This window comes from Heliangelus exortis, chromosome 13 (assembly GCF_036169615.1).
Source record: "Heliangelus exortis chromosome 13, bHelExo1.hap1, whole genome shotgun sequence".
NCBI classification, from domain to species: Eukaryota; Metazoa; Chordata; class Aves; order Apodiformes; family Trochilidae; genus Heliangelus; species Heliangelus exortis.
The window spans coordinates 11,394,856-11,409,747 of NC_092434.1; the positions used below are offsets into that span (position 1 = coordinate 11,394,856).

General features: G+C 35.0%; 1 protein-coding gene across 2 annotated transcripts in view; it reads right to left on the reverse strand.

Moving 5' to 3' along the window:
- Positions 1–14,892, reverse strand: part of ITFG1 (integrin alpha FG-GAP repeat containing 1) — a 66,870-nt gene that overhangs the window by 45,661 nt on the left and 6,317 nt on the right. For both annotated transcript variants that reach the window (XR_011728475.1, XM_071756847.1), the window contains exons 5-8: positions 14,782–14,856; positions 13,519–13,613; positions 1,626–1,693; positions 608–692 (exon numbers count right to left, since the gene is read on the reverse strand). Coding sequence is in view for 1 of the 2 variants with exons in the window: in XM_071756847.1 (XP_071612948.1) it covers positions 608–692; positions 1,626–1,693; positions 13,519–13,613; positions 14,782–14,856 (323 nt within the window). In the remaining variant the exon portion in view is untranslated. The remainder of the gene's footprint in view (positions 1–607; positions 693–1,625; positions 1,694–13,518; positions 13,614–14,781; positions 14,857–14,892) is intronic.

Here is a 14,892-nt window from a genome sequence, read left to right on the forward strand (position 1 = left end):
TACTCATACATTGATGGGACATAATTGACCAAACAAATACATACTAATAGAAAAACACAGGCTTTCACTAACCCTTGAAAAACAGATTTACATATAAATTAAGGTTTTCTTCCGTACAAAAGCCTTCCAGAATTTTAAATTAAAACCATTAAGATTTTACCATGTTTCATCAATCTCTATACAACTCATTTTAATTAATTTACATTTTGGTGTTAGTAGTTTATACAAGTGAAGAATTAGGACCAGAATCAATAATATCTTTGGAATGAGATTTGGGAAAGAAACAAAATCATGACAAGCCAAATACAAGTCTGATAAAAATAAGTTTGGTACTGTACCATGCCTTAAAGCAACCCCACATGTCCTTAAGTGTGGCACTCAAAAGTAGATACATGTGATGCAGAATGTAATGGAATAGTGCAAGCAGAATTTACTTGAATTTATTAATAATTATTCCCAGAAAGTTTTACAGTCAAATAGATATAACACTTTAAGGAAAAAAAAAAATAAACCTCCCAGCTTCTAGAGCTAAACTTCATTATTTCTTCTTCAATTTACAGTAGCTAACCAAATTATGAAAAAGATAGATTAAAAGAATAAAACTCACCAAAATCTGCAAACACAGACTGTCCAACAATTTCCACGCCACTAGGCATTTCCTTAGTTTTTCCAGCTTTAGTGAAGTTCCCATCCTATCAGACAGTACAAAGATGATGGAAAAACTGAACTGCAGACTAAGTGATAAAATTTGACTCTTGAACCAAAGAAAGTACACATCAATAAAAAAGTACTTAACTAGATACTTGAGATATCTATAGGAAAATAAATGTGCTCTTTGAAAACTGGGACTGAGTTTTTACATGTTCACTCCTTCATGGAATCTTACGAAAATCCAGTAGTAGTAAATATTCAGATACAATTGTCCATATATTTTGTTGTGTTATAAGGAATAGATTGAGTTATATAAGAGACATAATTAAATCATAACTGATTGTGAATTCTGCTTTGTATTTATGCATACTGAAGGGTGCTTTTCTCTATATATGTAACATCTATACTATAAAGTTGGATCCTTGGTTATTGTATAACTGGATCGCAACCGGAACAAAACAATTTAAAATGTTTTGTGCACTACATACGGTCATCCATATTGCTTTCTCATGTTGTGTTCATTTTGTAGACTTCAATGCTATTGAAGACAAAATTCTGGAGACACGTGGACATTTGACCATGTTTCTTTACCCTGACATAAATTTATAATAACTAAGATAAGAAAAGAAAAAATAATGATGTAAATAATCTTCACGCAGAAAAGATGACTAGGCCCTGTGCTCAGTTTGCCAGCAAAGCATGTATCATGTAAGAAGGCAGTCTGATTGATTACTTAAAAGTTATAGTAAAATAACTGCAGAGGAACTTATGCTGAGAGGAAGATCTTCTCCAGTGATAGTCTGTAGTCTGGGTGCAATAGTGCAGTTAGTGCCTCTTAACATTGGTCCCACTCATTCCTGAACAAGGCATATCAGATGACTTTAAAAAACCCAAACAAACTCAAAATAACACAAAACAAACCTAAATAAGTTTTCTGTGTTTTAACAGAATGGTTATTGGGCTTTCTTTCTTACCTCATTTACCCATGTCTCAAACTGAATGTTCTGTGAGTTCGAATTTGGTGATGTAGTAAGAAACAAATCTGCAAGGAAAAAATTAAGTAATGAAATATTTAATATTAGACTATACACAAATGTTTGATCACTCGATAAAGATATATTATATAACATTTTACAACATATTGGCTATATTTCCTACACTCTAAATATCTTATACTTGTGATATTTAGATGTACATATCAAGAAAGAAACATTAAAAACCAAAAGCCACAAAAACTTTTTTGATCTCTCACATTCTTCTGTAAAAATAAATACACCTCCTGCACTCAACTTCTGCATTTGTGCAGTTTATACATAAGTTAGTCACATGATCTACTAAGTGCTAGGCATTACACATGCATATGGAAGAACATTTCATCCAGTATCACAGAATGGCAGAATTGGAAGGGACCTTTAGAGCTCACCTAGTCCAACTCTCCCACTAAAGCAGGATTACCCAGAGCACACATTCACAGGACTGCATCCAGGAAGGTTTTGAATATATCCAGAGAAGGAGAGTCCAAACCACCCTGGGCAACCTGTTCCAGTGCCTTGTCACCCTCATAGTAAAGAAGTTTTTTCCCCATATTTAAATGGAACTTTCTGTGTTCCAGCTTGTGCCTGTTGCCCCTCGTCCTGTCCCTGGGGACTACTGAGAAGAGTCTGGCTCCATCCTCCTTGTACCCACCCTTTTGATACTCATAGGCATTAATAATTTCTTAATAGCAAAGACAGAGACAGGCCTCAAGGCTAGAAAAAAGAATACAGAGTAGTATTTTTAGTAAATAAAATAATAAATAAATACCTTTCAACTATCCTTTTATGTTAGAAATACCAAATTAAGCAACAGATATACTTTTGACAGGAGGAGATGTAGAAATATTTCAGGCTTCTTTTACACAAAAATTCTCTTAAGCATTAAAACAGAGGAAAAGAGTGCTTCAAAGGATTTATCTGAGAATGCCTCCTTTAAGAGAACCTTATTCATAGCCAAGTCAGTTCTCTCTCTCTGCCCAGTACTCCATGAAAGAAGAGATCATAGGGAGCATTAAGCTCAGCATTCCCTCTGGTGATGCTATGTTTATACATGGTTTGTGACTATCCCAGAATTAGACAAAATGGCACAGATGTGTTGCCCATGCCAGACATAATTCCACCAGTATTATTATGCTAAAAATTCAGCTGTGAACAGTAGGTTAAATAAATGCACCAAGTTTTTATGCAAGTTATGTTATCTAGTTATGCTTCTAGGGTGGTAAAAACAAATACAGAAGGCAGATATGAGTTATACTGGAGGTATTACAAAGTCCTTAGCTCTAAATCACCTAAATTTAAAACAACGTTCATTAAAAATAAAAAAAGAACAAAAATTAAACAGCAGTACCTCTTGACTAATTTAATATGCAATGGAATTTCATTTAAACCATTATTCTAAATTTTAAAGTCTATACTGATACAGCATACTATGACAACTTCTCAGGAATAAAAAAGAAATAAAATTTTCTCCTTGATGCTAAAATGCAGTATTACCTACAGTATCCTTACAACTGAGCCTTTCAAATGAAGAGAAATTAATGTCCTCAGCATCTTAATGATAAGTCATATAAGCACTGCTACAAACTATCTACAGCAGTAATTTATTTCATTTGACCTTTACAGAGCACATATATCACTTACAGCTCTTAAGAAAATGTAATGGCCAGTTTTGACTCAAAAACATTCTATGTTGTTCATCCCAGAGTAACAACAGGCCACAGAAAGTCAGGTACTCAACATAACTGACCAACAATTACAGCAATATGACCTTCAGAGGATACTAACCCTAGTTTTGAGACAGCCACTAGGAATTGACTCAAGTGTTAATTAATTCATTGTAACAGAGTATGTACAATTGCTCTATATTATACATTTTTTATAACAGCATGTAACAAAAAGAGGTTTGCAACAGGCTTTTCTTATGCATTGAAAAAGTCCCTTTTTTCCATTCTTAGTCTGAAGCATATTATATTAGTTTTTCCCTTCTCATTTAATCTGATTTCATAATAAGTGTCTAGAAATATGCAGAAATATGACTGCACAGGGAATTGAAATACTGTAAGGCAAGGAACAACAGGCATATAAAATCCCAGATGTTAGGACCAGAATCAAAAGTAGCTTTAAAATAAACATTAAACTGTAAGAAAAAAAAGAGGTGAGAGAACCACAGGGGCTGGGATGTCACATAACTTAAGAAAATCAATGAATACATTTAGCTCTTTGCAGTGTAGGAGGAATAAATCAGGATATTAAGTGCAAGTCAAACGGCAAAGAGCTAATACAAAGATGCTAACTTAAAACATCTGAAATGTTTACTATGTTCAAAAAATGGAGGTGCTTATAGATTTAAAGTCTTTGTTCAGCTGCTGTACAAACCAGTTATTGAATGTGAACACTTGTTTCACATTTTTAGAGTAGAAAAATAGAGCTGTTTTCAGAGGAGGCAATCTACCATATATTTTCTTTGGTTTGCTGAATATGGTACAGTAGTTTAAAGATAGTTAAATTAAGCAACAAGCCTCTTTTGCCCCTAACTCCCTTCCACCCCCAAAGCAGCTCCTCTTCAAAGTTAGTAAGTTACTTTTGTCCTTTGTTCCTCTTTATGTACTCCTCCATCTCTCATTTTTTCATAACATGAGGCCTATAACACATTCAACCAATGGATCCAGCACACCAAAGCAGCTCCAAGGCTGCTGTAATATTACACTGCACCAGTAAAATGCAGAGACAGGCAGAGATAGCAGATAAACTTCCAGAAATAGTATAGAGGAGCTAGTGCCATGCTGCTTCTAAGTTAAAGCAACAAGCTTTGATTTTCAGTAGGACAACTTTATATAGGTACAGTAACACGACCTCTAGTTCTAAAGCCAGCTGAACCAACTCAGCTGGTATGTTATTGCCAAAAAGAGATGATTAAAATGTATTTCATCTTGAAAAAGGGAAGATATTGAAGTACTGTATTGCAAGAGGAACAACAGCAAATCCATCCATCTTTATTTGATAGGTTCAGCTGACATTGTATCAACATATGACCCAAGAAGGACTGAAAAATCTCTCCAGAATGCTACTTAAAACGTGTACAGTTAGGCTGTATCAAGTCTTCTGCCTTGAGACTGATCTTGTATCAATGCCAAAGTCATTCCACATGCATCTATGAACACTGAAATAATAATCTGAACATTTGTATCTTGATCTAGATCCATTTCTGATAATTTCTACACAATACAGCTAATAGAGCACTGTTTATGGTGGCCTCTCTCAGGCACCAAAAGCTTGGCATTCTTGCCAGAGGGGCTCCAAAACCAGACACAATAAAGATGACTTATAGATTATCACTTACTAAGAGCCCAATGTGTAATTGCAACAGGCTATCTGTCAAGACAAAGGAATTCCATAGAAAAGATGGATTAAAATCCAGGACAGTGTTCAAGCACCTTGCATTTCTACTCAAGCATTTCTACTTTTCCTGCAAACCCTAGCTTCTTACACCACTTATCTCACAATTTTTCCTGCAGATGCAGAAATTATTTAGGCAGTTTCCAACCAAACAGCTCTCCATCCAAAAGCAGGTCCACTTCTGGTCATTATCCCACAATGTTCTTCACACAGACAATCCTAGACTCCTCTCAACCCAATCTTATGCAACTATGCTTCTCTTACCCCACATAGGTTGGTCATCCTCTAGTAACTTCAAGTCCAAGTTAGCATCCTCCTCTTCCACCAGTTCACAGTGTTGTTGCTCCATGTCCTCTCCATCTAATTCCCTACGTGAAGCCTCGGTTTCTTATATTCCCCCTTCCTGTGTGTCCTTCCTCTGCCTTTTGCCCCCTGCTCTCAATAACACATCTGAACACTGGCAATAGAGCAGAGCCACAGTGGAAGGCAAGGCTTCCATGATCCCTGCCTATGGCATGTTCCCTACTGATGGCTGTTTTAGAAAGGCTGTAATAACAATTAAGGAAAAGAACAAAGAAAACTAATTCATATTTTTAAAACCTCTTTCAAATTGGGCAAATTTGAATGGATCTTTAATTAAAACAGCAAAAGCAAAGAGACCTCGCTACATTTCAGGAAGGATGTTTCAAAAGCAAGTGCTAAGTTACAAAGAAAAAAGTTTCTCTAAGTTATATAATACCAAGCCAGCTCCACCATGACTTCAGTCTGTGAAAATGTAACTGCAGGTTCGAAAAAGTTTGGTGCAGAGGTGAATAGAAAGCTTAGAAGACTTCAGCCCAACTGGAAAACTGCAAATAATTTTATTAAATAATGCAGATAGTATTACAAATCCTATTTCCAGAGGTTGCTTTTCCTTATTAGGATTACTAAGAAATTGAAATAAAACCTAACTATACAGAATCTGCTCCAAGTTCACTTCTGTTTATCCTTGTTATTTTCCTTCACTTTTGAGTGTTAAAACCAGAACTATTTATAGATGGAGCTTTCATTTCACTAATGACTGATCTGACCTTTCTGTTTAATGTCAGAGGGTTTTATTTCAGAACTAAACCCCTCAGCATCTATAGTTGTCTTCAGAAGCCATCAGTGCATGAGCAAAATTCTTAAGTTACAGCCTGATTTCACATTTACTTCAGAGGTTTAAGTTAAGAAAAAAAATTAAAAAAGAAAGAAAAAAACCACCAAAGTGCACAAGGTATTAGGCAATTAGAACACAGGCATGTAATATTCCTATTACATCATTCCAAATATTCCTAAAAATCTTTTCTGCAGTAGAACAGATGTATGCATGAACATATTCTTTAACTAGAACTTGCTTATGAATAGGAACATGCCTGCTTGCATGAATTGCTATACATAAATAATGTGCTGAACCAAAAATCTCTGCTTTGCAGTGTGTTGACAAAATGGGCAATGTGACAATTGTATTAAAATCAATAAATGCCATAAAGCCTAAGGACAAGGAAAAGAACTTGCCCCTATTACGTATTTTCCTGTATTTACATGACAGATTGACCTACCCATAGGAAAAAGTATTTAAAAGCAAAATTTAAAATTTTATTTAGAACTTTTGTAGTGATATTTATACATCTTCAGTTGCACAATACATTTAATATGAGAAAGAAAATTATATAAAACCATTTAAATATAGTCAGCTGAATTTCTTTACTACATGGAAATGGAAAACCAAAATTGATATGTTTTGTACTTCTGTTCATAAGCTTTTCATTCAGTTAGAGAAACCCTCTATCATTTGGTATTCAGATTCAGTTGTCAACGAAAACTGGAAAAGCAGAATACATCTACTGAGTAGATATAACAATTTAGCTTTCACAATATAGGTTTGACTCAAGCACCAATGCTCATGAGTTTATAATCAACTTCAAACATGAGTTTTCAGACAGAAAATTGTGTTTATTTTCAGAATAAAGGCAACAATATTGTTTCAAGCTACAGGAGATGACTACTCAATATTAAGAGTGATTTCAGAACCCATTTTCATATTCATGCTTTCTCAACAAAATGCTATTTGGGGCAGAATCAATTTACTTCTCACCTCTATTATGTAATTGATTCCCACAAAAAATATGTTCATATCCCCCAGTGTATATCTCAGTACCTAATTACAAATTTGAAAAGGAGTAGCTTCTGAGACACTTCAGAAGCACAATTTTAAAATTAAAACTGCTAAGCAGGTAACACAAGTGATGGGTTCTTTTAGAAAGATTATATAGAGAAACTTACGCTAAAATAGCTATTTCTTTTCTCTAAATCTCTCTGCTCATTCTTTAATTCTCTTTGTGAGGTAAGAAACGCAGTACTGGCAAAAGCAGCCCAATCTCAGAAGCAGAAGGAGATGCAATTAACCTGAGCACCTCTGGCTTCATCTTATCAGCATGACCTTCCTCTGGTATTGAACACTGTTACTACTGAACAAGTGGTAACAGGAAAAGAGGTAACAGGGAATATTTTTTTAGTTAGAGAAAACAAATGTGTGAAAAATAAGAGTAATAAAAACAAACAAACAAAACTTTACAGACACACTGAGCTCCTCCAAAACGCATCCTGTGTGCCTTATATGATATATCTTTGGACTCCAGGTAAGCTCTGTTATCAGAGCTTAAGAAAGTTAAGAAATTTAAGAAACTCAGCAATGTTAAAGGAATGACATAGTGTTTCATTTAGCAGTGTGTCATTCAGTGAAAAGAAACCATGTTTCATCCCTGTTTCATTTCATTTTAGGAACGAAACAGTGAGTTGCTATTACTTAATATTTGATTTGGGAAAAATACATCAGGAAGGGGACAGAAACAGAGAGAAAAGTTTTACTTCATATACATATACACACACATGCAGTTTTAAAATGGTGCTCCAGTTTTAAAAGGCCAGATAATTTGTAAATGCAAACTTAATGAGCTTGGTTGTTTTAATAAATAATAAATGCAGATCTACTGCATAAAATAAGCTTTGATGATAATATGATAAGAAGAGAGGCTACTAGCATCCATTAAGAGGAAACTCGCAAAAAATAATATCAGAGTCTGACCATCAAGCATCACAGTGTCTTCAGAATCAAAGTATCAATTACTACAACTGCGTCTGGTTTTCAACAAGAAAACTATCTGCATTTTTATATTCTAACTAAGAAGGGGAAATCTGAAAGAAAACACATTGTAAATGTTCTGGTACATTAGGTCTCTAGATTCCCAAAGCGAGACAACATGAGAAAATTAACCAGCAGAAATCAGTAAAGAGACCAGCAATTAACTTACAGCAAGCTGTTTCTCACTAATGATTTTTTAGTTTTCCCAAAATCAAATTCATGATTTTTCCTTCATTTTCTATAAACAGTTCCAGAAATATCTGTAATTATACACACCATGTTCAACACATGACAGGTTGTAAAAGCAATATTTCCAAACTTTGGAATCATATAACCAAATAAGGCACATGGTATTTTGTACATTAGCTATTTTTCATAGCATTCAAGGGTACATTGACAGATGTACAGTATGAAGTTAGAGTATGATTCAGAGTCCAAGGCAGTCTGTCTGATACATTAGAACATTTAAAAAATATCTGCAGAGCCATGGCCAGATTTCTTGCTAGAAGACTTGTAACTTTAAGTGTATACAATTTTTTTGTTTATGAATAGCCCTTTTTTACCCCAGTAACTAAGTACCAAAATTTTGGCTTAGAGTTACAGCATTAGACCTAACTGAAATTCTGACATTTTAAGATGTTTAGATGTTTTTATTGGAAACAACAAAGTTAACTAGTTAGAAAAAACAAAAACCAAACCAAAGTTAACTAGTTAGGAAAAACAAAAGCCAAAAAACAACAAACACCAACATGCAGCAAAATAATTGCTATCATAAAAATCTCAGCATTAGATGAAGCACTCCATTACACCTATGAGAGCTTATGTTAATACAGGTTAATCAGTGTTCACCCACTGATCCCATGCTAAATCCAAACTTCAGCTCCATCAAAATATTTATCTCAAAATGCTGACTGTGATGCAGATCAACAGTGGCATAAACAAAATATGCTTGTCTTTTGTCTAGCTTTAAAGAAATTATCTGTACCGGTACCCCAGTCCACATCATTTCTGGATGTTCTTTATCAGGTCCTTTTATCAATCCAGACCTCAGTTTCCAGCTGTAATGTTTCTTCTTCATGGTTCAAGTATGTCAGTTGTAAAATCTTCAGAAAAACGAACATATTTGGAATAGTATTTATTTCGTAAACAGTATTATCCCCATCTCTTGACTAAGATATCTGAAATGCATTTCTGAGAAAGACTGGGTTCCTATTTACTTGGAATTGAGTGGATTAATGCAGAGAGAATCACTTTTTACCTTCTCTACTGTACATCAAAAAAGTTAAATCCTGGTCAAACACTTCTTAAGTTGTGTGATATAAATCTTTTTAGTTTTAGACAAAAATCTTTTAGTTTGAGAATTCTTATGACAGACCTCTTACTGGAGGAGCCTGCTTTGGAAACACCCACCCTAACTGCTGTGCTTTATAAAATATACCTGAAATTAATCTGTCTGGACAAGCCTATTATTATTAGCTTGAAGAATATTTTCTGTCATATAGCTGTTAAGACCTAATGACACGTGATTATGCATTACAAGACACCTGGTAGCCCCCTAGTCTAACAAGGGTCACCACATTTTTTCCTCATATTTCAACCTATCTCAATGCATATACAAACAATTCATGGATAGTAGGTAGGTTAACAAGACCATTTCCAGGAGTGCCTTCCAATCTCAGCAGTTCTGTGAACTAGGTATTCCTCCCTTGAGTAGCACAAACTTAATACAGATGTCACTTGAAAATTTTGTATTGACTTTATCCATAAAGCATATGGAAATCTCTTGGTAAAAGTTTTATATGGCAAATCTTTGCATGGACTACATAAAATTATATAAAGGAATTAAAAATCTAAAGAAGCCAAGATTTCTACATGACAATGCTTCATTTAAAAACAGCAGCAGCATTACTCTCTGAAACAGCCTAGTTAATATCTCAGCAAGAGATCAGGATTATCTTTGTCTGGTTGGTGGATTTTTGGATTATAAAATCTCTACATAGTTAGCACTTCATGAAACAATGTCAGGGATTAAAAACATCTTTATAAACATATTCTCATATAATGAAATCATAACAATTCAACTTAATGTTACCCAGAGCAGGAGAAGCATGCCAATAAAAAGCTCTGTTTTGAGGGATTAATATCAGCAGGTTGAAAACAGGTTAGGCAATAAACTAGCAAAAAAGATTCTCAGCCAAATGATTTTATATTTTTTTTTTAACATCAAGCAAACTTCAAATCTCCTAAGCTGTTTGCAGTGATAGAACTGCTAAAAATAGCCCCTCTGAAAAATCACTGAATTGGCTGCATATGTTGCAGAATACAAGGAGTCCAAAACATTGCAGAATGTTAAACTAAAGTTATTAAAAAACCCAAACAAAACAAAACCAAAACTAACAAAAAACCCACAACAAAACCAAACAGCAAGTAAAGATGGTGTATTCTGGAGCATTGGTTTTTATTTGTACAAAAAACTCAGTACATCCATTTTAGGTACAACTATATCTTCATCCTCATGAATAGTACCATTGCCTGTGAGTACATACTTCTTTTCTCAGTCTAAAAGTACAACAGCAAAATCCAATGCCATGACTAAGTGTTTTGGACAACAGGATTTCAGCACAGACTTTTCCCCTGCATCCTTGTTAATGCCTCTCACCTAATCAATATGATTTTAATGTGTACCAGGAACCATTCTTAATTAGGTGCTGTTCCAACTCAAGAGTAGTAGTGCAGGTGCTTACCAGTCACAAGAGTTGTTTTCTCTTCTCTAGCTCCACCTGAACCAACTTATAAGTAATCCACCCCACGGAGAAATACCACGCTGTGCACAGCACTCCTCTCCCCGAGGGTGCAGCAGTGCTGTGCTGCCCCAGCAATGCTAACAGAGCTCAACAAACAGAAGCATTCAGCTGTTTCTGCAATCTTTCCAGTCTGCACACAGCAAGACACAAGACCTGCTGTGGGCATCCTGCAGTAATATCAGCAACTTATTCTGGCACTGCTTGGCAGAGTGCATTTATAATCACAACTATGAGTACCGTAGAGACACTTACACACAGATTGTTTTTTGTTTTGCTTTTTGTTTTCTAATTACATCAGCTGACTGCTTCTATGAGTCACTTGCCCAACTCTGTACAGACCAACACAAATTAAAGGAGACGTGGGGAGAACACTAAACAGGTATTTTTTGGAAAAGGGACAAGGAGACTCAAGGTGCAATTTCATGCTTGGTTAAAGGCAGGCTACGACTGCTGTGACTAAAATAGGGACCTGCTTCTCTCTGTGCTTACACTGGCTGTGGCAGTCCTGAGCTGCACGGCGAGTTGCATCAGCTTAACAACTCAAGTGAAAGTGAATTGTGTTCCTGCTCAGCCCCAGTTCCTGAGCAGTTACTACAGCTGATGCCAGGGAAGTGCCATAAATGTGCAGACAGGACTAGGTGATTGGTGACTTTTCATTCTGGGAGCATGCAGTCTTAGAATAACATGCTAGTCATGAAGTATCAGATAGCAGTGATAAGGTATTATTTTTCTGCAACATATACTTTGTTCACAGTTGGTCCAATTTTCACAGAGACAGCAAAAAAACAATTTTGCCATTTCCACATTACAAGCAAAAAACATTTTTAATAAAATAATTCTATGGTAATATATTCTCCAGTTTTCTCAGAATGAATTATTTTCCTTGAAATTTTCCTCAGGTTGCTGTAACATAACACATTTCAGCCTGAGGTGTTATATCCTTGCTGTAACAAGCAAATAAAAATCAGAATCAGTCTATGGGGAGTCCTTCAGAGAAGCTTCTATTCACATCTTGAGACAGGAATACAGATATGAATCTATAAAAGCTCCCAGCACTCCTCACAGAAAGACTGTGATTTTCATTTCCATTTAGTAGAGAAACTTCCATGTATCACTAGCACTAACTGGAACTCTCTGGACATTCTTTATGCAGTTAGCTGTCACAAAACCCTCTGTGGAATCTTGCAAAAATGGATCAATCTGTGATTGAACAATGTAAGCACCCTTAACATCCTATCTACCTACCTGTGAGTTTAGATTTTAATAAATCCATGTTAAAATGTTACCTGGAACGCTTGTCTATGCTGCCCATGCTACTAAAACAAAATTCCAAAGGGTTTACAGAACTAAGTGTGTTAGAATTTATTACATGACACTGATTATGGTAAGCAACCGTGTATTTCATTTTCCAGTTGAAATTTCCACTTGACAGCTTCATGCAGCAACGTGCCAGAACTGAATATTAAGTTTTGACTAAGCACTAAAGCAATTAACTTAATCCCCAACATTTCTAAGCATCTTAATTAAATTTATGAACTCTTTCCTCTCTCATTCCCATGCTACTAAATAGGAAAAAAAAGAGCTCTCTTTCCAAAATGACCATATATTAATTGATATACACTGCACATCTAGCAGAAGATAAAGCATTTCAGAATTTATTTAGTGTGTGAAGAACTTGAGTTTAGCACAAAATTTAAATGTGCTTGGAGGTATGAATCTGGCATGTAAGTGGTAAATAATCAAAGTCTAAATTCCATTGCACATTTCACAGAAAAAAAAGCCCACAACAAAAAACCCAGTCAAAAGCTGCCACCAAAGTAAGTATATAGTTTGTCCACCATAAAAAAAGTTCTCTCCAGTACTTGTTTGTGAATCCTAAATTATAAATAGGTTACAAGATTGCTCACATAGTAATAGAATAATATCTCACATAATATTTTCTCAGTGATAGAATTAACCACAACAAAACAGAATGAAATCATATTGAAATCCTCAAGAAACCTATTATCATATTATCATTTGAGTCTTGAAAACATTCTTCTGAATGAACTATGAAATTTTTCATATTCAATATGAAGAAAATGCAGCCCTGCTTCTGATCTAGTTAGAGCCTGGTAGTGGGGAACAGCTTCATGAAGAACCAGAAACAATGTTTTGATGACAAACACAAAATTATTCAGAACAAGCATGAGTTCTGATTAAATTAGCATCAAGAAATACAAACTGTTACCAGGTCTTTCATTTTGGCAGTTAGTTTTTAAAGCCCAGAATTTTCAAACTGTAGATATTAAAAAAGGAAAGCAAAACCAAAACACAGAATTATCAAAGTTGACTGGTTACCGAGTAAAACATTCCAGAGTCAACTCTTTACCAGCATCAATGACATTTAATACAATACCAGAAGAAAACCACAATACATTTCTTAGTATACTTGGCGATAAACATTTTTAGGAAGGTATTTAACACTTACCAGCAGTGAAATCATTGTTTAAATCTATAAATGCATGAGAGTGTGGTATATGCATTGTACTTTGAGTTTCCAACACAGCGTGCCATGACAAGTTCCTACAGACAAGAAAAAAAAAGCAATACGTTTCATCAATGCCTAGGGACTGCTAAACGTGATAATGTAGGTCTTAAAAACTGTGGAAGTTTAGTTAAAATTGATCAGAAAACATGTTCTCCTAATGCTAAACTAAAATTATTACTTAGCTTACAATACATGAAGTAACTAGAGTGATTGTATGAAAGGCTCTGCAAAGAATGACTCATAGCACAACAGCTTCAGTTAGATCTGTACTAATCATTTAAATATGCTATTAAAATAACAACTTTTGTTCTACTATTTGCTAGATACACCCATTTTTGAAATTCCGGGGCTGGCAGAAACTTTAATAACAAAAGTTTGTTCCCTTTACTTAAGACTTTACTCTGTTTGCTGAAGAGTAGCTTTAGCCACCCCTTAACACAAGAGGTGTGATACAGAGAACATCACTTGCATGCACATTTATATTGCTACCTCAGGTGGCCTCTGCCTTAGGTCTCTTTATTACTATCTTCCCCCAATAATAACACCAAATATTTTCCTTAATATGTAGCTTAATACCCTTACACTTCACACTTTAGATGCTTCTGATTTCCCACATTGTCTAACCTTCCCACTGCAATTGTCTAGATAAATGAAAGCTAAATTTTTTTAAGTTTACTTCAAACTCTTGCACTTTTTCCTTTTGCCATCCCCTACATTGTGAGATCTGTTCCAGTTCTTCTTGCATCATCAACCTGTCACTTTAGCTGTTAGACTAAATGCAGCTTACTTTCTACAAATGCTTAAGAACTTAGCATTAAGAACTTAGAACTCGTATTTTTGTACAGCACAGAATTCCACAATACAGATTAATAACAAATATCAAAGCACATTAAACAAAGGAGACTAATTGTTCCAAGAAACAATCACCCTTTTTCTCATGTAAGACAGGTTTTTCTTTTTCTCAGCTCTGATGGAATGTCTACTTCTCCTACAAAGCAATTACTTGCCCTATAAAACACCACTTCAAAAATTAGATGCAGAGCGTCATAGCATGTTTAAAGATAAACACAGAAATGAGAAAAGTCTTGTATGTTTACACAGTTCCAGTTAAACATGAGACTTATGCCTCTTTAATAAGAACAGAAGTGGATGCACAATGAGCAAGTTATTGAATGCATGCTAATAAGCAAACCCTTGGCTTACCCTCCTATCCATATCTGTGGCTTCTTTGAATCACTTGTGACACCAAAGATGTCAGGAATCAAGTCTCCATTAAAGCTGAAAATGCAAAACAATTTTAGTGTCACCTTAGTC